Raw genomic sequence first — 22,928 nt, forward strand, 5'->3', positions numbered from 1 at the left:
ACTGGATTTTGTACTGGATTGTCCACACATCATTCTGCTTTATTAGTTGTTCTGCAATGCTTCCTCAATGTTACCACATTTTTGCTGTCTGGAATGACACTCTTGCGCTGTAGTGCAACACATGCGGCACATGTAGTGCAACACAAGAGGCACATGAAAAAACAAACCCTGACACATTTGTGGTATAAAAAGTTACACAATTTCAGCAGGGAGTTACAGGACATGAGACAAAGGAGTCAGCACACACACACACCCTGTGATGTTTCTGCAGGTCCGAACAGTAATGAAATCGGGATCATGTGTAAGTGCCCCAATGCCATCATGAGCACATGTCATCATGAATGCACAATAAAAAAGGACACCTGGAGGGGCCCTGTATAAGGCCCCATCTGTGCTATTTTATATCCTTACTCTGGAGTAAACAAGCTTAGGCTTGTGCTGCAAATGTACATCCTTTTTTGAAGAAGAGAAGGCCCATTCATTGGGACTGAGGAAGACCTACAGTGTGCCTGTTTGTTTTTCTTCCCCAGTTCTGGTGGCGGCAGCTTTCAGCTTCCATGTCCTGAGACTATTTTAGGCCCTAGAAACATCTTTGGGTTGCTATATCTGGAGGATGGAAATCCCTAGAGAATGTGAAATCCATGTCTTTACTCTCACTCTTGGTGCTCTTGGAAAGGTCAGCTTGGCTGATGAGGCTGGCTTGGTGCATTATCCTTTCATTTTGCCTCAGCGTCAACAGTGTCACACTGGGGCTGTGTTCTGTCGCTCCCTCTAACAGCAGACTCAGTGCCCCTGTGCCAACAGGGTTGGAGCCAAAAGAGGGCCACTGAGAAACAAGAGGGGAAATCAGCAGGCTGGGCTGAATCCCAAGGTATGGAGACGTGTGGGAGGGGGAGAGTAAAGGGGACAACCCCTCCCCACAACAGCCCAACAAGGGTTGAGCATGCTCAGTGGTCACCAGGAACCACAGGGGAAAAAAACTAGGGTAGAGGAAAGCAATTGCCTTGCTTTAGCAGGGATGGGGAAGCTTTTTCATCCTGAGGGCCACATTCTCATATAACCAACCTTCCAAGGGCCATATGCCTATGGTAGGTGGAGGTCAGAGGGAAAAGAGCCACATCCATTGCTCCACTACCTTTGCTTCTAGCTCTGCTCATCACTGGCATACGGCCCCCAAAAGGTTCCCAGTAAGGGAACCTGGCCCTCAGACTGAAGAAGTTTCCTCACCTCTGATGATGTAAGGAAATCCCAGATAGCAGGTCTGGGACATACCTAGATCAGTCAGAACAGACAAACCTGGCCTAAAAGGATCCAATGTCTGACTTGGTAGTCTTATAAAGATCTCTCTCTCTCTCTCTCTCTCTCTCCTGCTGTTGGTCACACTGGCCACTCCTGTTAAACATGTAAACACAAAACATTGCAGAACTGGTGTGTACAAATCACACAGTTGGTGCCTGTCACTTGTGTGCTCTAAGTACACAGGCCCATATGCAAACATGACATTCATTGTTTTTGCATGTTTAACTGGGTTTGTAAACCATCTAGAGAACTAAGTTATGTAGGTGGTATGTAAGACACACACACACAATCACAGACACACAAGCCACACATTGCATGAACATGATGAGGGCAAGGCCAGCTAGCATGATCCCAATTCCTTCCCTACAGAGAAATTAACTGTCCAAGGCAAGTATAAGAGCCAAATGTGATGTGAAAAACCTGTGATTGGCTCTCCCATTGACTTTGCCTCTGGTTAACAGCAACAGACTGGGTAGGAGTGGGGAATTCTAATCAGGGTCATGGTGTTTGAAGAGGGAGAATTAACCATTTATTCTGCCCTGTGGCCTCAGTCTGACACGGATGTTAATCATAGAAAAGGGGTGGGGGAGAAAAGTACCTGTATCATACCTGTCTTTTCTTCCCTCTCTGGCTAATAACAGGAGGTGTGGGGGAAATCTGTATCCAGGCTGCTTGGTGTGCATTGGGGGATGGGTTCATGGAATCATAGAATAGTACAGTTGGAAGGGGCCTACAAGGCCATTGAGTCCAACCCCCTGCTCAATGCAGGAATCCAAATCAAAGCATTCCCGACAGATGGCTGTCCAGCTGCCTCTTGAATGCCTCCAGTGTCGGAGAGCCCACTACCTCTCTACATAATTGGTTCCATTGTCGTATGGCTCTAACAGTTAGGAAGTTTTCCTGATGTTCAGTAGAAATCTGGCTTCCTGCAACCTGGGCCCATTATTCTGTGTCCTGCACTCTGGGACGATCGAGAAGAGATCCCGGACCTCCTCTGGTTGAACCTCCTCTTCCCCAGAGCTGATTCAAATCTCTCCTCTCACTCTCTTGCGGCTGCTTCCAACCTAACCCAAAGACAAAGACGTCAGGAGATGTAATCACAGAGCTCAGTATCACATCTAATTTGGCCCTAAGGCATACCTTTGATGACACAGGAATATATGCAAATCATCACAAAGCACATGAGTGCACATAGCATAGCATAGTTGCAAGTACAACTTAATGTGAATTGCAAATCTAATTTTGTTTGGATGAGAAGCAGCTTCCCAAAAGATGGGAAGATTAGCCATATTTGATGTTTGTCGTTTACATTATAATCACCCCTACGTTTCCGCAATCTTCCTAGATTATAGTGCAGCAATGCTCTCTTTTACTTCCATGAATTTGGAGAAGTTCTTACAGTTGTAACTTTTCTCTTTCAACAAGCCTTTTAAGCTGAGACATATCCCAGTCTGTGTTAGAATTGCTTTTAATATGTTTTCTTTAATAATGTTTTTAACCCTTTCTTCTTCTTTTTAAAAATGTTTTTAATGTTGTTTTGTTTTAATCTATTATAAGGTCTTTTTATGATGTTTTAAAGTGTTTTTAGCATTTCTGTTTGCTGCCCTGCTCCTGCTGGGAGGAAGGGAGGGATATAAATCAAATAATAAATAAATAAATAAATAAAATAATAATCAATACGGCCCTCGGTTATCACCTTTATTGCTTTCTATGCAAAATGAATCCGGAAAGCTTTTGTATTTTTGTCCAGTTTTATTTTTGGGGAGGTATCCAATGCACTGGTCCCATCAGTGCAAGGATTTCCACTTGTGCAACAGAAGTTCCCCTCTCTCTCTATGCACCCTCTAAATCTGTTCTACGGGTTCCCCAAACCCACCAGAACAGATTTGGGGAGGACACAGAATACACATGGGGAAAGGGGGGAAGTTCCATTGTGCATGCAGAAATCCTTGTGCTGATGGGACACGCTGGTTGGATATTGCCCAGTGTCTGTAGTCTTCAGTATATCAGAATGCTATAACAGGCATTCAAAATGCATAGGGTGAAATCCCATGTAGCCTGAGTGGGTGTTCACTGGAAAACAGGGTTTCTCTTTCCTCTCCTTTGCAGACCTCTCTGCTCTGGAAGATTGGGCGACAGCCTGGACCAGATTTTGGAGATTAATGGGAAATGGGGAGAAGAGAAAATGGAAGTCCCATTGCGCAAGTGGTTTTCCATTGCACAAGTGGACAGACATCATTGGATTCCACCTATAATATTTATCTTTTATATAATAATGTGTTTGCTTTCCTCCTTCCCTGAGTCAACATAGATAATATTTCAGATTTCCCTCCCTTTATACTTTTGCATGTTTCTTAGAAATGTTATATTTTTATCTTCGAATGTGCTGAATGGAAAAGCAATTTCCCAGAAAAACATCTTTGTATCCTTGTAAACAATATTTGTTAAGTGACAGCATTTGTTGCCAGGTAAGTACAAACAATCAGGGTTTATTATTTTATTATATTATTTATTTATTATTTGATTTATATCCCACCCTTCCTCCCAGCAGGAGCCCGTTCCCCAGGGTTTACCATTCCCCAGACATGCTATTCAACCTGCCCTTCTCCCTGACCCCTTTCAGTGCTATAGCTACAAGTATAGTTGACAATAAACTTAATACAACACAATTTGTAAAACCTGGCTGCACCAGCTTATAAAAGTGTTGAAAGAGGGTATACCTCGTATTGTACTTGTCGCATCCTCAGATCTGGGCGATGTTTGTTTTAGGACATGGACCATGCAGATTGTAGTGTGCTATGGGAAAGAGAGCTTAATTTACATCAACCTTCCCCAACCTGGTGCCCTCCAGGTGTTTTGGACTCCAACTCCCTTAAGCCCCAACCAGCATGGCCAATGATCAGGAATAATGAGACTTGTAGTCCAACAGCATCTAGCAGGCGGTACATTGAATACCCCTGAGTTACAGACACCAATTTCAGGGTAATGGGGGGCAGGGATTGCAAGAGTGGAGGATGTATGGAATTGTTTGACGAACTGCACATAAGAACATAGGACGAGTCCTGCTGGATCAGGCCAATGGCCCATCTAGTCCAGCATCCTGTTCTCACAGTGGCCAACCAGATGCCTTTAGGAAGCTCACAAGCAGGCCCTGAGTGCAAGAGCACTCTCCCCACTTGTGACTTCTAGGAAATGGTATTCAGAAGCATACTGCCTCTGGTAATGGAGGCTGGTAGCCATTGACAGCCGTATCCTCCATGAACTTCTCTAATCCTCTTTTAAAGCCATCCAAGGTGGTGGCCATCACTGCCTCTTGTGGGAGCGAATTCCATAATTTACGTGCTGTGTGAAGAAGTCCTTTCTTTTGCTTGTCCTAAATCTTCCTACCTTCAAATTGATTGGATGTCCATGAATTTCAATGTTGTGAGAGAAGGAGATTTTTTTTCCTTTTTAAACTTTCTCCATTTTGTTGTTGTTATGTGCCTTCAAGTTGATTACGACTTATGGTGACCCTATGAATCAGTGACCTCCAATAGCATCTGTCATGAACCACCCTGTTCAGATCTTGTAAGTTCAGGTCTGTGGCTTCCTTTATGGAATCAATCCATCTCTTGTTTGGCCTTCCTCTTTTTCTACTTGCTTCTGTTTTTCCCAGCAGTATTGTCTTTTCTAGTGAATCAGGTCTTCTCATGATGCGTCCAGAGTATGATAACCTCAGTTTCATCATTTTGGCTTCTAGTGACAGTTCTGGTTTGAATTGTTCTAACACCCAATTGTTTGTCTTTTTTGCAAAGCTCTCCTCCAACACCACATTTCAAATGAGTTGATTTTTCTCTTATCCGCTTTTCTTGCTCACCTTTTCCCTAAACAAAAAAAAAGCCCCAAATGTTGTAACCTTTTCTCATAGGGAATTTGCTCCATCCCCTTTTCTGAACTTTTTCCAGCTCTACAATATCCTTTTTGAGCTGAGGTGACAAGAACTATACACAGTATTCCCAAGTGGAATTGCATGTTTACTAGAAGCAAGTCCCAGTGAGTTCAGTGGGAAGAGACTTACCTGTAAGTAAGAGTGTACAGGATTATATCCTAAATCTGGTAGCTTGAAGGATTAGTTGCTCTGTAAGATAAAAAAATGTATCACATCCAAAATTTTTTTACCTGCAATTATCTGTTTCAGGTGGTGTTAGTGCTGCAGTTGGGTATCCACTAGACACAGTCAAGGTATTTCAAGTTTTATTTCTCTTAAATACTCTCAAAATAGCAAACTGCCTAAAGACAAATAGGAATGGAAAGATCTGTCAATTTCAGTTTATCTCAGTTTCTCATTTTACCAATTTTAAATTCAGTTCTCCACATTTGTGCAGCAATTTGTGGTTTTTTAAAAAACAATTCTCATGAAAATTCTCCAACATTTTAGTATGAAAGTTTCCTAATAAACACATTTTGTAGGGAGTTTTGACTAATGTACACATTTTGCAAGCAATTTTTCCTCATCAAATACATTTTTATATGTTATTTTCACTCATATTCATTTTTATGCACACTTTCCCCTAACATGGATATTTGTAAACATCGGTTGATGCATTGCATCACAAAGTTTGAGTAAGTGTGAATGTCAAAGGATGACTGTGCTTTGGTTCTTGAATTGTTTCAGAAAGTGCAAATTAGATAGATTTGGCTTGAAATGTGAACTGATTTGAATTTCTCGCCCATCCCTAGTCACAAAGTAAACTGGGGAAAATTCTTCACTCCCCTGCTTCAAATAAAAGTAGCTATGAGAGACTGTGTGGAGGTGTGGAGGTTCTAACCACTGCAGCGGTTCCTCTACTAAAGAAGCTAGAAATGATAGTTTGTCAGGAAGAGTTCCAGGACACTGTCCAACCCCCAACCCCCACCAATGTCTGCTTGCCCGGCTTCTCCCAATCCTTTCATGACTCTCAGGACCAAACAGGACATTACGTGGTGAGATCTATGGGTGCCTCCAGACTTATTTTGCAGAAGGGATTCAACTTAGATTTGTGCAGTTGAAGTGGATTAAAGTACTCTGGGGTGGTATTCAATGTTAGTCCTATTCAGAGTAGACCCATTAAAGTTGATAGACATGGCAAAGGTTCATTCATTTCAGTAGGTCTACTGTGTGTAGGACTTAGCTGAATACAACCCATGGGTTTTTTTTGTGGTTAGAAAGTGATGGGGAAATGCATTGAAAAGAGTGGGATGAACAAATGGTTAATGGGAAGTTGTGTACACACCTTGCAAGCAAATCAGGATGACTGAACATTGTTGGATAGCTGCCCCATAAACAAATCAGAAGGAACGTTCAATAGTCTGCATATAGTCTAACCACTGTGTAAGCTTTGTGCAAGCAAATCAGGGTGAATGTTGAATAAACAGGCCACCTGGAGGAGGATTATAATAGGCTCTTTTAATTAATAAGTAACAAACAAACAAAATGCCTATTTTTTAATACTGTGTATAGTCTGTTTCATCCTTTGAATGCAACACAGGATCTGTTTTTATACTTTATCAGGATGCAACCTTTAAGAAAAATCAGTCTAGGGATGTTGAAACAGAAACAGAAATGGAAACTGCCAGAATTTGCATGTTCATTAGAATGAAAATTACACAAGTGAATATAAGCAGTATTTACTGTATTTTTTAACCTACAAACATTAAATAATTAATTACATTATTTTTGTATTGTTTTAACATTTCCCTTCAACTGACATGCATTGAAATTGATTAATTATATTAGTTTCGGTGATAGTGTATAGTTAGATGAACAACGTAAGTTTTAGTGGAAGCTGAACTGCAGCAGAATGGAAACATTGCTTATTGCAATGAACATAGAATGAGATAGAAACCACTTCCTCCTTACATCCCTAGTGGTATCCAACATTAGTCGTACTCAGAGAATGCCTGCTGCAATTACTGAACATGACTAACTTAGGTATGTTAATTTAAAAGGGTCTGTTGTGAATATAACTCAGCTGGATAGAACCCAGTAACAGTTATTATCTTACATTTTTAATTAAAAAAAGTTTTCTGTAATTCATACTACACCATATAGGCCACATTCACACTATACATTTATTTCACTATCATTCCACTTTAAACGGTCATGGTTTCCCCCAAAGAATCCTGGGAACTGTAGTTTGTGAAGTGTGCTGAGAATTGTAAGGGGCCCTATTCCCCTCATAGAGCTACAATTCTCAGAGTTCCCTAGGAAGAGGGACTGCCTGTTAAACTACTCTGACAACTGTAGCTCTGTGTGGGGAATGGGGATCTCCTAACAACTCTCAGCACCCTGCACAAGCAACACTTCCCAGGATTCTTTGGGGGAAGCCATGACTTTTTAAAGTGGAATACTAGCAGAATAAATGTATAGTGTGGATGTGATCATAGTAAAACTCCTGTTCTTGGAATGGAATGGACTGCCTTCAAGTCGATTCCGACTTATGGCGACCCTACTAATAGGGTTTTCATGGTAAGTGGTATTCAGAGGGGGTTTACCATTGCCTTCCTTCGAGGCTGAGAGTCAGTGACTGGCTCAAGGTCACCCAGCGAGCTTCATGGCTATGTGGGGATTCGAACCCTGGTCTCCCAGGTCATAGACATAAGAACATAAGAAGAGCCTGCTGGATCAGGCCAGTGGCCCATCTAGTCCAGCATCCTGTTCTCACAGTGGCCAACCAGGTGCCTGGGGGAAGACCAACACCTTAACCACTACAATACACTGGTTGTTTGTAAATAAAATGATATTTCTAATAAAATGATAAAAGTATTCATAGCTATTTTTCCAATCATATAACAACAAAAATGTGTATGATGGATTGTCTCAACTTAACAGGTGAGAATTCAGACGGAGACAAGCTATCGGGGAATATGGCACTGTATCAGAGACACATACAGAACTGAAAGAGTACGTATGGTAAAGTCCCTGCTGTTTACAGACCAATACACAACTAACCCGCTCATAGTGTCTGTTTAACCTTTTTGTTTCTCTTGCCTTTTGGCTGTGAGCGATGGTAGCTGCTGTTGGTCATCTGATGCGTTTACTACAAGGGAAACCTACAGTTCTGAATGCAGTTAAACAACCTGCATTAAACACAAGTTGGTCCACATGAGTGTTCTCATCTCCCTCGTTCTGTGGCCAACACACATAGTACCATTGACCAAGGAGTAATTTACTGTAGTGTATCCATAACCATACAGGAGGCCCATGATGTTCCACTGTGGCATTGCAGAGAATTTCACCACCCGTTTCCCTGGATTTCTGATTTGGGTGCAGATGTGTAGTAAATTTCTCCTCCCAGCTTGTGGGTAATACAGATCACTGGTTTTACATGCTGTTGCATACGGACTATGGGAAATTATGTTGTATTGATAGATAAAATTTATATGCCACCTTTGGAACAGGGGTGGGGAACTTCAAGCCTGGGAGGCCAAATGCAGCCCTTCAGCCCTCACTATCTGGCCCCTGGGTCACCCTTTAGTGGTACCCCCAAATCGTCAGGCTGCCTCCTCAGCCTCATTTAGCCCTTAACTAGACTCTTCTGTTGTCTCTGAGCAACTCCTGCGTCCGTGGTCATGGGAGAAGCACATAGCTTAAGGGACCCAAGCACATAGCTGGGACCTGATCCCAGGCTTTGTTTGTTTTACCATGGAAATGGTATTGTGATGGGAGGGTAGATCTGTTGACTCTATAGAAGAGACTCCCAGGACTGGGCCATTTAAATTGTTGTGCACCAATCTCCGAGCAGTGAGAGATCTCCAGGGGTCCCTGCGCTTGCCCAGGGTTTGGTTTCCTTGAAAAGAAGGTCAGCAAACACTATGGTGTCTTTATGAAATATGGTTTATTTACACACATTCACAGCCTGAGCATAAGATGGAGGGGTTCATCAGCAGCCCAATAGGTCTTGTTTTTCCATCAGGCTTACAGGAGGCATCCTGAAGCCATGGTGCAGGGAGCCAGCCTCTCTGCCTGTCTCGAGTTCCCAGCCTTTCCTCAGACTAGCTAAAAACTCAAGCTTCTCTTTGGCCCCAGGAGGGGGGGCTCTCCTGAAAAGTTTCAATAACAATAGGATCTCCCTGGCCCATTTGCCCATTAGCCCACCTGGCCACTCTTTTTAGATTAACAAAGGAGACTCATCTGACCAGCGGAGCAGGTTTCTCAGCTGCACAGCCCATCTCCAGGTGCAGGGTTCCAAATCAGAGGCTGGAAGGGGACTCACAGAAATCATACATCTCAACCCCCGAACCCCTAACAAAATGTTCTCCCAGTCATGGATGTGTGCCCCTAGCACAGCTCTGAGAATGATTCAAGGGCTTCTGTGTTTCCTGTTATTGGCATGCCAGACAGCGAAGCAATTTCATCTTTGATGCATACATGTTATATAATGATGAAATGGAAATGGACTGCCTTCAAGTCGATCCAGATTTATGGCAACCCTATAAATTGGGTTTTCATGGTAAGCGGTATTCAGAGGGGGTTCACCATTGCCTTCCTCTGAGGCTGAGAGGCAGTGAATAGCCCAAGGTCACCCAGTGAGCTTCATGGTTGTGTGGGGATTTGAACCCTGGGATAGGTATGTTAATAGAGGTCTTAATATTGAGGCAAGAAAACCCTCAGTCTGTCCAGTAGCAAGAAATGGCTTCATTAGAATTACTCTGTAACACATTTAACTTATTGGAAGCTTAGGGCCGAGCTGGTCATGATTTATTTATTTATTATTTATTTATTACATTTATACCCCACCTTTCTTTTCATGAAACCCAAGGCAGCTTACATATGGTTCCCAGGCGGTCTCCCATCCAGGCACTGGCCAGACCTGACCCTGCTTAGCTTCAGGAGCTCGCCATTTGCACAATTAGCATTTGCATGAATGGCTGTTTAAAAGTAAATTGTAGATGCAGGGGGAATGATGTAAAATGGGACCCTGGCATGGAGAGTTGGGGACTTTAACCCTTTGCCCTCCACTGCGGTCCTGATCCAGACCTCTCCCCCCACATCTGCTATTTGAGCAACAAACACTTCCCCTCTCCCCCGTGCAAATAGGACCCCCCCATCTAGATCAGGACTGTAGTGTGTGTGTGTGTGTGTGTGTGAAAGGCTTACAAATCCCTATCCCCACATCAGATTCCCATTCTGGATTCGGTCCCCACTCCTGTATTTTACTGCGAAAAAACCATGGCATCTAATCTAGTTTGGCCCTGAGGCTGAGATTCGTTGTGCTTAAGAGAGGCCCTAATCTGAAGGAGGCCCTGACTCACAGTGCATGGGGCCTAGTGTAGTGCACATCTAGTGCAGGGCTGGGGACTCTTGAGTCCGCCTGATGTTGAAGATCTACAACTTCCATCATGCCTGACCATTGGGCATGCTGGCTGGGGCTGATGGCAGCTGGAGTCCAGCAACATCTGGAGGGCCAAAGGCTGAACAGTACCAAACCTGAAGAGAAACTATGATGTGATCTTTTATATTATTGTTAATTTGTTCATTACAAGAAAGGCAAAGAAAAGTACCACCTTTGCATATTCGAGAGATTTGGGGAGGTTAGTAAGATGAGTGGCTGACCCTTTCCTCTCACTTTTCTATGCAAACCAGGTCCCAGGTTTCTATCGAGGTGTGTCAATGACAGTTGTAATGGCATCCTTTATTACATCGTTCTCTTTTGGTGTCTACAAAAACATCCTTTATAACATCTGCAGATTTCGATACGGCTCTCCAACCAAAAAGCCATCAAAGGTGGATGTTTCTTTTGCGGCAACTGCTACTGGTGCGATCCGGGTAGGTTATGAGTAAAATAATCAATTATCTCAAAGAAACGGAGGGAACAAAGCTTAAAGGAGGGAACGTTTATGCACTAACGTAATCCATTTGGGAAGAGGACATTTGAAAACAGTTGCACCCATACCATACATTTAAAGCATTCTTATTCCATTTTAACATGGACTGCACTATACATTTAAAGTATTCTTAAACCACTTTAAACAGTCATGGCATCCCCCAAAGAATCCTGGAAACTGTAGTTTGCTAAGGGTACTGAGAGTTGTTACAAGACCCTTAATAAACTGCAGTTCCTAGGATTCCTTGGAGGAAGCCATGACTGTTAAAGTGGAACAGAGTACTTTATTTATTTATTTATTTATAATTTGGTTTATATCCCGCCCTTCCTCCAGCAGGAGCCCAGGGTGGCATACTTTAAATGGATGTGACTATTATTTATCAGGATTAAATAAGTTTATCTGAAAGAGTGCCTCCAGCCACATCAAGGATGCCGCAAAACAGGATCAGCCTCAAAAGGCCTCCTCTCTATCCCACCAGTTAAAACAGGTAGACTGGTGAGGACTAGGGAGAGGGCTTTTTCTATTGTGGCTCCCACTCTGTGGAATTCCCTCCCAAACGATCTCTGTCATGCCCCCGCTATGATGAGCTTCCGCTGGGCCTTGAAGACCTGGCTCTTCAGACAGGCTTTTGGGGTGGGTTAGGTTTTATTATTGTTGTTGAGATTTTAATGTTTTGTTGTTGTTGTTGTTGTTGTTGTAGTTGTTATGTGCCTCGAAGTCTACTACGACTTATGGCAACCCTATGAATCAGTGACCTCCAAGAGCATCTGTCATGAACCACCCTGTTCACATCTTGTAAGTTCAGGTCTGTGGCTTCCTTTATGGAATCGATCCATCTCTTGTTTGGCCTTCCTCTTTTTCTACTTCCTTCTGTTTTTCCAAGCATTATTATCTTTTCTAATGAATCATGTCTTCTCATTATGTGTCCAAAGTATGATAACCTCAGTTTCATCATTTTAGCTTCTAGTGATAGTTCTGGTTTAATTTATTCTAACACCCAATTATTTGTCTTTTTTGCAGTCCATGGTATCCACAAAGCTCTTCTCCAACACCACATGCGTTGATTTTTCTCTTATCAGCTTTTTTCACTGTCCAACTTTCACATCCATACATAGAGATTGGGAATACCATGGTCTGAATGATCCTGACTTTAGTGTTCAGTGATACATCTTTACATTTCAGGACCTTTTCTAGTTCTCTCACAGCGCCCTCCTCAGTCCTAGCCTTCTTCTGATTTCTTGACTACTGTCTCCATTTTGGTTAATGACTGTGCCCAGGTATTGATAATCCTTGACAAGTTCAATGTCCTCATTGTCAACTTTAAAGTGGCATCTGTTGTCATTACTTTAGACTTTTTGATGTTCAGCTGTAGTCCTGCTTTTGTGCTTTCCTCTTTAACTTTCATCAGCATTCGTTTCAAATCATTACTGGTTTCTGCTAAGAGTATGGTATTGTCTGCATATCTTAAATTAATGATATTTCTCCCTCCAATTTTCACACCTCCTTCTTCTTGGTCCAATCCTGCTTTCCGTATGATATGTTCTGCATATAGATTAAATAAATAGGGTGATAAAATACAACCCTGTCTCACACCCTTTCCAATGGGGAACCAATCAGTTTCTCCATATTCTGTCCTTACAGTAGCCTCGTGTCCAGAATATAGGTTGCACATCCAGACAACAGATGCTGTGGCACCCCCATTTCTTTTAAAGCATTCCATAGTTTTTCATGATCTACACAGTCAAAGGCTTTGCTGTAATCTATAAAGCACAGGGTGGTTTTCTTCTGAAATTCCTTGGTCCGTTCCATTATCCAACATATGTTTGCGATATGATCTCTGGTACCTCTTCCCTTTCTAAATCCAGCTTGGACATCTGGCATTTCTCGTTCCATATATGGCAAGAGGCTTTGTTGTACAATCTTGAGCATTACTTTACTTGCATGGGATATTAAGGCAATAGTTCGATCATTACTGCATTCCCTGGGATCCCCTTTCTTTGGAATCGGGATGTATATGGAACGCTTCCAGTCTGTGGGCCATAGTTTAGTTTTCCATATTTCTTGACAAATTTTACTCAAAATTTGGACTGATTCAGTCACAGTAGCTTGTAGCAACTCTATTGGTATGCCATCTATTCCTGGTGATTTGTTTCTTCCAAGTATTTTAAGAGCAGCTTTCACCTCGCATTCTAAAATTTCTGGTTCTTCATCATATGGTTCCTCCATGAATGAATCTGTTATCCTGGCATCTCTTTTATAGATGCACTCACCATGCGCTCCAGGCTGGGGGTTGAAGACCCATCCCGGCTTCACCGCCAGCGAGCGGGCACCTGCTGTTGGTCTCGCCCGCCCGCCTCCGAGGAGGAGTTGGCTGCGCCGACCTGGAGCGCTTCTTGGCTCCTTTGCTGGCCAACGGCACGGGACAGAGCGGCTCTGGGTGTCACCCCCCTCAGGGTGTCACCCGGATGCAGTCCGCACCCTCCGCACCCCGGTAGTGATGCCCCTGGTTATGATTGTGTTTCTATCTCCTTTTGCTTTTGCTTTCCTTCTCTCTTTAACTATTTGAAGAGTTTCATCAGTCATCCATTGGGGTCTTTCTCTCTTTTTAACTAGAGGTATTGTCTTTGTGCATTCTTCTCTGATAATGTCTCTGACATCATTCCATAGTTCTTCTGGTTCTCTGTCAACTAAGTTTAAAGCCTCAAACCTGTTCCTTATTTGATCTTTATATGCTTCTGGGATGTTATTTAAATTGTATTTTGGCTTTTTGATTGGTTTGTTGGTCTTCTTTAGCTTTACTCTGATTTTTGATACAACCAGTTCATAATCTGTACCGCAGTCTGCTCCTGGTCTTGTTTTTGCAGAAAGTATGCAACTTCTCCACCTTCTGCTACCAATTATATAATCAATTTGATTCCTATATTGACCATTTGGTGATGTCCACGTGTATAGTTGTCATTTCGGTTGTTCAAAAAATGTGTTTGCAAGAAACAAATGATTGGCTTCACAAAATTCAATAAGTCTTTCTCCTGCTTCGTTTCTGTCTCCTAAGCCCCATTTCCCCACAATTCCTACTTCTTCTCTGTTCCCTACTTTTGCATTCCAATCCCCCATGATTATCAGCACATCTTGTTTTGGTGTGATCAATTTCTTCCTGGACTTCTGCATAAAATCTCTCCAATTCCTCTTCTTCTGCGTTTGCCGTCGGAGCATAGACTTGGATGATGGTTATGTTGATAGGTTTCCCATTTAATCTCATTGATATCACTCGCTCAGACCTTGCGTTGTAGCTCCTAATTGCTCTTGCTACATCACTTCTCACTATTAAAGCAACCCCATTTCTTCTTAATTTCTCATTTCCTGCATAAAATATTTTATAGTTGCCTGACTGGAAATGTCCCATTCCTGTCCATTTTAGTTCGCTCACACCAAGTATTGTAATGTTGATGCGCTCCATTTCTTGCTTGACAATTTCTAACTTTCCCTGGTTCATGCTTCTGACATTCAATGTTCCTATTGTGTGCGTCGTACAACTCCAGACTCTCCTTTCACATCTGTGCGCATCAGCCTCTGGGCTTCCTTTTGGTTTTGACCCAGCTGCGTCATTAGTCACAGCGCTATTCGTACTTGTCCTTTGTTCTTCCCCAGTAGCTCGGTGAGTGCCTTCTGACCTGGGGGTCTCATCTTCCAGCACTATCTCGTGTTGCATTTTGGATACTCTGTTCATAGGGTTTTCGTGGTAAGAGATATTCAGAGGTGGTTTACCATTGCCTTCCTCTGAGTTTGGATGCATCTTAGTCTGGTGTTTCAGCTTTGACCATTCCGCCATGGGTGCCCCTGCTAGGAGTCTAGCCTCTTGGTCTAGACTCCTGACGGCATTGCTCTCAGCTTCTTCAACACTCTCAAACCCCCTCACCACGTTAAGGTGTGCATCCGAAGACGAAGTTTAATGTTTTAATGTATTTGTATGTTTTTATTCTGTACGTCGCCCAGAGTGGCTGGACAACCAGCCAGATGGGCGACTAATAAATCTAATAAATAAATAAATAAATAAATGTTTACTTTTACGTTTCTCACTACCTCATAAACATAGTCCCAAAGTGACTTTTCAAATTAATGAACTAATACCGTGAACAGTTTGGTATAGCTACCTCTGTTACCTACCCTACTTTAACTTGGCCTGTAACTAAGGCCACATCTGCACTAAAGATTTAAAGAACTGAAAGGTGAAATTGCTGATCTGCTAACTAAAATATGTAACTTGTCCCTCGGGTCCTCCTCCGTGCCTGAGGACTGGAAAGTGGCAAATGTAACGCCAATCTTCAAAAAGGGATCCAGAGGGGATCCCGGAAATTACAGGCCAGTTAGCTTAACTTCTGTCCCTGGAAAACTGGTAGAAAGTATTATTAAAGCTAGATTAACTAAGCACATAGAAGAACAAGCCTTGCTGAAGCAGAGCCAGCATGGCTTCTGCAAGGGAAAGTCCTGTCTCAGTAACCTATTAGAATTCTTTGAGAGTGTCAACAAGCATATAGATAGAGGTGATCCAGTGGACATAGTGTACTTAGACTTTCAAAAAGCGTTTGACAAGGTACCTCACCAAAGGCTTCTGCGGAAGCTTAGCAGTCATGGAATAAGAGGAGAGGTCCTCTTGTGGATAAGGAATTGGTTAAGAAGCAGAAAGCAGAGAGTAGGAATAAACGGACAGTTCTCCCAATGGAGGGCTGTAGAAAGTGGAGTCCCTCAAGGATCGGTATTGGGACCTGTACTTTTCAACTTGTTCATTAATGACCTAGAATTAGGAGTGAGCAGTGAAGTGGCCAAGTTTGCTGACGACACTAAATTGTTCAGGGTTGTTAAAACAAAAAGGGATTGCGAAGAGCTCCAAAAAGACCTCTCCAAACTGAGTGAATGGGCGGGAAAATGGCAAATGCAATTCAATATAAACAAGTGTAAAATTATGCATATTGGAGCAAAAAATCTTAATTTCACATATACGCTCATGGGGTCTGAACTGGCGGTGACCGACCAGGAGAGAGACCTCGGGGTTGTAGTGGACAGCACGATGAAAATGTCGACCCAGTGTGCGGCAGCTGTGAAAAAGGCAAATTCCATGCTAGCAATAATTAGGAAAGGTATTGAAAATAAAAGAGCCGATATCATAATGCCGTTGTATAAATCTATGGTGCGGCCGCATTTGGAATACTGTGTACAGTTCTGGTTGCCTCATCTCAAAAAGGATATTCTAGAGTTGGAAAAGGTTCAGAAGAGGGCAACCAGAATGATCAAGGGGATGGAGCGACTCCAAAACGAGGAAAGGTTGCAGCATTTGGGGCTTTTTAATTTAGAGAAAAGGCGGTTCAGAGGAGACATGATAGAAGTGTATAAAATTATGCATGGCACTGAGAAAGTGGATAGAGAAAAGTTCTTCTCCCTTTCTCATAATACTAGAACTCGTGGACATTCAAAGAAGCTGAATGTTGGAAGATTCAGGACAGACAAAAGGAAGTACTTCTTTACTCAGCGCATAGTTAAACTATGGAATTTGCTCCCACAAGATGCAGTAATGGCCACCAGCTTGGATGGCTTTAAAAGAAGATTAGACAAATTCATGGAGGACAGGGCTATCAATGGCTACTAGCCATGATGGCTGTGCTGTGCCACCCTAGTCAGAGGCAGCATGCTTCTGAAAACCAGTTGCCGGAAGCCTCAGGAGGGGAGAGTGTTCTTGCACTCGGGTCCTGCTTGCGGGCTTCCCCCAGGCCCCTGGTTGGCCACTGTGAGAAGAGGATGCTGGACTAGATGGGCCACTGGCCTGATCCAGCAGGCTCTTCTTATGTTCTTATGTTCTTATTATTATACCACTTTAAACAGTCATGGCTTCCCCCAAAGAATCCTGTGAAGTGTAGTTTGTGAAGGGTGCTGACAGTTGTTCGGAGACCCTTATTCCCCTTACAGAGCTACAATTCCTAGACTGGTTTAACAATCAATCTCTCTTCCTAGGGAATTCTAGGAATTATAGATCTGTGAAGGAAATAGGTATCTCCCAAAAACTCTCAGCACCCTCAACAAACTACAGTTCCCAGGATTCTTTGGTGGAAGTCATGATTCTTTAAGGTGGCATAATAGTGCTTTAAATGTATAGTATGGATGTGGCCTAAGGCTAACCCTAACTTCAGAACTGTGGCCAGTGTCAAACTTCATGTAGGCCTATTGAAATTAATGGACATTTATTATGGCACAACCCATCCTCCCTTTACAGGCCATGCATATATATACCTAACAAGTGAGGATCTTGCTCTATGCATCTGCTGAAGTGGACTGTAGTCCATGAAAGCTTATGCCATAATAAAGTTGTTGAAAGTGCCACAAGACTGCTGGTTTTGTTGCCAGAGTTTTCTCACATGAGTAAGTATATTTTGTTCCCCATATGAGAGGTGGAGGATACAATATGGATGTTTTCTTTGGTGAACACCTTCAAGGGACTTCAGTGCTTTAAATACAAAGTACATATAAGCATAATGATTGATCTATACCTGGAGAAGTCAATGGTGGTGCCTTTAAAAGTTGCTGGACTACAGCTCCCATCATCCTTGACCATTGGTCATGCTGGCTGGGGGCTGGCGAGAGCCAGAGTTCAACAACAACATCTAGAGGGCACCACTTTGGCTACCCCTGATCTATCCACTAAGGTAAAATTAAGCATGCCATGTAGACCATCAAGGACAAGGCAAGGCAGGTGAGTTTGGGCCATGGGTTCAGGAACTCCATGGTCTGGCTGGGGATGCATGGGTAGTGAGGGATATGGAAAACATAGATAAAGGCCTATGTCAAGACCACTACTTCCTAATTGCACCCCTCAGGTTGTGCTAATATCACCTGCAGAGATAGCCAAAGTGAGGCTACAGATCCAGAAGGAACCGTTTCCCTCGGCGGTACTGCCCCATCTCTTGATCTCCAAGCCTAAGTACCAAGGTGCTGTGCATTGCTTGCGAACAATAGTGAAGGAAGAAGGTCTTAGGGGTCTATACAAGGGCTCTTTGGCTCTGCTGTGGAGGGACTGCTTTTCATCTGCAACCTATTTCCTCACTTATTCTGTCCTGGGTGACTGGCTTACTCCAGCAGGAAAAGAGAGACCAGGTATGTGCATTAAGTGGGAATGATTTGTTTCACAAGCCTTGAAAATCTGTTTTCATCCATAGCTTCTGCATGTGACCCACATTAGTTTTGCAATGTTTATATGTGTCACCCTGGGATTTAGGGGGCAAAGTGTCTAAGAAGCATCATGAATTGAAGAGGGAGAACAATTTACTCTAACCTCTTGGTTATAGGCTGAAGGCCCTTAAGATGTTGCACATCATTTTTCAGCTGTGCAAGAAATAATCTCAAGGCTGGTTGATTGAAATAGTGCTACCCAGACTCGATGCCAGTTGATGGATTATTATCATCAGGCACAATAACATATTTCCTTGTGAACTGCTCAGGACTGTTCGCTTGTCTGAAAATTTAATATCATTGTTGGGAAGGCGAGTTTGCTGTATTGTTTTCAGTGCTTGCTAAAAACTTTTTTTTGCAGGCAAGCCTACCTAGATACATAATTTTGTTATGTATTTTTGTTTAAAACTGCTGAGTCTTATTTGTGTTTTGATAAATTTTATGTCTACTTTTTTTTTTTTTTTTACAAACGTTTGATTTTATCAGTATTTTCTTTTGTACATTTTATATTTTTCAGTGAAAACCACTTAGAGGTTTCTGCTGATGAAGTGGTATATAAACCTTGTTAAATAAATAAAAGGCTATAGCAGGGGTGAGGAACGCGTGGCCCTCCAGATGTCATTGGAAGTTTCAGGACAGATAAAAGAGAGTACTTTGCACAGCACATAGTAAACTATGGAATTTGCTTCCAACAAGAAATAGTGACGGCCATCAACTTGTATGGCTTTATAAGAGGATTAGACAAATTCATGGAGGATAAAGCTTTCAGTGGCTACTAGTTAGGCTGGGTCTCTTCTCCCTCCACTATAGAAGACAGTACACCTCTGAATGCTTGTTGCTAGAAATCACAAGTGGGAAGAGTGTTGTTGAATGCAGGTCCTGCTTTAGGGCTTCCTATAGGCATCTGCATGGTCACTGTGAGAACAGGATACTGGACTAGATGGGCCATTGGCCTGACCCTGCAGGTTTTTCCTTATGTTGAACTCCAACCATCATCAGACCCAGTGAGCACGGACCAATGGTCAGGATTGATGGGACTTGTAGTCCAGTGACATCTGGAGAACCACCGATTCCCTATCCCAGTATAAAGTGCCTCCTTCTCACATTATCCTTGAGTGTCAGAACCATTGCAGACCATCTCTCTTTTCGTAAATACTATGAGAAACCTGTCACCCCATGATGCTGAAGCTCTTCCCCATGTCAGCAGCATCCCACATTGCAGGAGGGATGCTAGTGGCAGTGTAGTTATTTATCTGATTTAAAATATTTCTGGGCAGCTCTACCAAAGTGTAGTTCCCAGATTCTACAACAGGGAAGTGCTGTAGCTCAGTGGTAGAGCATCTGCTTTGCATGGAGAAGGTCACAGGTTCAATCCCCAGCGTCTTCAGGTAAGGCTAGGAGAGACTCCTGTCTGAACTCCTGGACAGCTTCTGCCAGTTAGTTTTAGAATAGCCTACATCGTAAGCTGCAGTGTTCTGTATCAAAATGGATGAAGTCCTTTGAGCCTGTCATTTTCTACAGGGAGTATTCCAAAACAAAATGTCTTTCGTATTTCAATGAATCAGGAGTGGGGAAACCTGTGGCCCTCCAGATGTTGTTGGACTCCAGCTCTCATCATTCCCAGTCAGCATGGCTAGCGGCCAGTGGTCAGGGATGATGGGAGCAAAATCTGGAGGGCCACAGGTTCCCTTCCCGCCAGTTAATAGTTATTCCTATCCCAGTGGGTCAAAGGCAGGTAACTGCTCCAAAAGGTCTCTCAGTCTGATTTTGTATTCCCCCCCTTTAAAAATAATTATATTTGCAAAGAATGTAGATCTACAAAAATGTACTATATAAAACCAGTGCTACAAAAAATTAATTGCTTAAAATTGCACAATTATAATTCCCCCCATTCCCCTCCCAGAGTTACAGCTCTTAGAGTTCCCTGGGAAGAGGGACTGATTGTTAAACCCCTCTGAGAACTGTAGCTCTGTGAGGGGAAGAGGGATTTCCTCTCAGTACTCTTAACAAACTACAGTTCCCATGATATTTGAGGGGAAGCCATGACTGTTAAAGTGGTGTGATAGTGCTTTAAAAGTCGGGTGAGGATGTGGTCTGTCAGTCCATGCTCCATTCCATTCCCTCTCCCATCCAGTTTGCTATCCCCTTCAACAGTAATTCAGCAATCCAGAGCCTCTGGGCTCAATCAGTCCTCATTGGGCTAAAGTTCTTTTTTGTAGTTCTGTCATCCTTGGGGTTCCCCTAAGCTTGCTGACTCTTGTGCATAGGTGGTGCTGTTTTGGCTTCACGAGGAATGGCACTCACACCTGAACGTCAGAAGTAGAGGGAAATGGTAGAACAGAATATGCTAATTGGCCCAAGTTGCTCATGTTATGCAATAAGGTTGGAGTACCTGTTAAGAAATTATGTTTGAGCTTCTCTTGTGAAACTGGTTGACAGAGGCCACGTCCTCTGATGTCACCCAAGCGTTCTTCCTCCCTAAGAGGATTTTTTTTTAAAATCCTTTGGATTCTTATTAACTGAAGCCATGCTAGCTACCTGCACCTTTTAAAGGTGCTTTGAAATTGATATTCTGTAAGGGTTTATAGAAAGCTGGAAGTGCTTTCATGAAGTTTTGCTGCTCTTTAGCCTACCAAGGTCACATTAATTTCAGTTAGGACAACTTGCCACTGAAGACAGGAGAACTGCTTGGGTATAGGGAAATTTTCTAAATGATGAAATAAAGTGGATTGTATTTATTTATTTATTTATTTGCACTTGTATACCGCTCCATAGCCGAAGCTCTCTGGGCGGTTTACAGCAATCAAAAACATTAAAACAAATATACAATTTAAAACACATATTTTAAAAACAATTTAAAACAGAATTTTAAAATGTAAAACAATATAGAAACAATTTAAAACACACGCTAAAATGCCTGGGAGAAGAGGAATGTCTTGACCTGGCGCCGAAAAGATAACAGTGTTGGCGCCAGGCACACCTCGTCAGCAAGATCATTCCATAATTTTTTTTAAACTCTGTACTCATCCTGCAGGCATGACAGCCCACCTCATGCAATGCAGGGCTGAAGGAAGGGAGGAGGGAGGTCAGAGACCCTGGAAGTGTTTTTAAAGTTGCCCGCCCGTGATGAATGTTGCCTACTTTCCAACACTGGAGGCATTCCAAAGGCATCTGGACAGGCATATGTTGGGTTCGCTTTAATTTGGATTCCTGCATTGAGCAGGAGGTTGGACTTGATGCCCTTATGGGCCCCTTCCAACTCTACTGTTCTATGATTCTACTCAGGATTGTCTATACCAGCAGTTCCCAAGCTTCCCCCCCCCCGGACCACTTGAAAACTGCTGATGGTCTGGTGGACCACTTAATGATTTGTCTGCCTGTTGTCGCCATTGTAGTATAGTGTGCTCTGCTGGATGCTTTTTCAATTGTATTTTTATTCCTTCTTTTATTATTATATTTTATTGGATTATAATTTGCATTCCATAGTATTCAAATTGTAAGACAGCAACATACAGTAGAAGAAATAAAAGAAGCCATAAAATACAGTTTAAAATTATTATGAATGCTGAATGCAGATATGTCATGGACCACCTGAATGAAGCTTGTGGACCACTGATGGTCCATGGACCACAGTTTGGGAACCCCTGGTCTACACTGACTGGCAGTGGCTCTCCAAGATTGCAGTCAGAGGAGATTCCAGCCCTGTCTGGAGTATATTTATGTGTTACTAAAACATTTCCAAATTTGTCCAAAGTTTTTCTAAGTCTAGATCTATCCCATAATGTAGGGTTTTTGTTTTAAATGGCATGGGTGTGGTGATATTGGTGGACTATAGAAACACAGGAAGCTGCCTTATACTGGTCCACCTAGCTCAGTATTGTCTACACTGACTGGTAGCAGCTCTCCAAGGTTTCAGGCAAGAGTCTTACACTGTCCTACCTGGAAATTCAGGGGACTGAACCTGGGACCTTCTGCATGCAAGATGGCCCTTCCCAAATGGGGAATAGAAATGTGTTGCTTGCCACCAGTGACCTCAATCATAGGCACTAGCCAAGACATGTCCTCTGAAACAAATGCAACCCCATTCCATCAAAGTACACTAAGTTGTAGCTGACATGTGTTGCCTGGGAAATAGCTTAATGTTCCCAGTGATAAAACACTGCAGTTTGAGTCATGAGAAAAATCCCAGGTTCCCCATAACAGAAGCACTGCTTTGGAGAAAAAAGTCTGGATCTCAGGCTGTGATTACTGTAAATGTTGTGCATGGATTGCACAACTGTCTGCTTTACTCATGCAACCTTGTTTCCTCAAGCCGTAGAGATCAAGATGAGGAAAAGCTGAAAGGATATAAGCGCATCATACAGCAACCAGCCAGATGACTGCTCAATCAAATTCAATTAGGATTTGGAGAGGGAGAAAAGCCACTTGTCTCAAACATTGGAGGAAGTGAAAGCTGCAGCACTGTGGCTCACAAAAGCAGAGCCTCTTCAGAAAGGCCTGTCTGATGTTTCACAGAAGGAATGCCAAGAATCTTGTGCGTGGACTATGGAGTGCAGGTCAAAAAGGGA

The 22,928-nt window shown here is 42.8% G+C and overlaps 1 protein-coding gene across 3 annotated transcripts in view; it reads left to right on the forward strand.

Moving 5' to 3' along the window:
- SLC25A47 (solute carrier family 25 member 47) overlaps window positions 1-22,928 on the forward strand; it is a 41,735-nt gene that overhangs the window by 11,680 nt on the left and 7,127 nt on the right. For all 3 annotated transcript variants that reach the window (XM_061612164.1, XM_061612162.1, XM_061612163.1), the window contains 4 exons: window positions 5,477-5,520; window positions 8,150-8,221; window positions 10,904-11,086; window positions 18,009-18,285. In XM_061612164.1, coding sequence (XP_061468148.1) covers window positions 5,477-5,520; window positions 8,150-8,221; window positions 10,904-11,086; window positions 18,009-18,285 — 576 coding nt within the window. The remainder of the gene's footprint in view (window positions 1-5,476; window positions 5,521-8,149; window positions 8,222-10,903; window positions 11,087-18,008; window positions 18,286-22,928) is intronic.

Source organism: Rhineura floridana, chromosome 2 (assembly GCF_030035675.1).
Source record: "Rhineura floridana isolate rRhiFlo1 chromosome 2, rRhiFlo1.hap2, whole genome shotgun sequence".
In the NCBI taxonomy this organism is placed as follows: domain Eukaryota; kingdom Metazoa; phylum Chordata; class Lepidosauria; order Squamata; family Rhineuridae; genus Rhineura; species Rhineura floridana.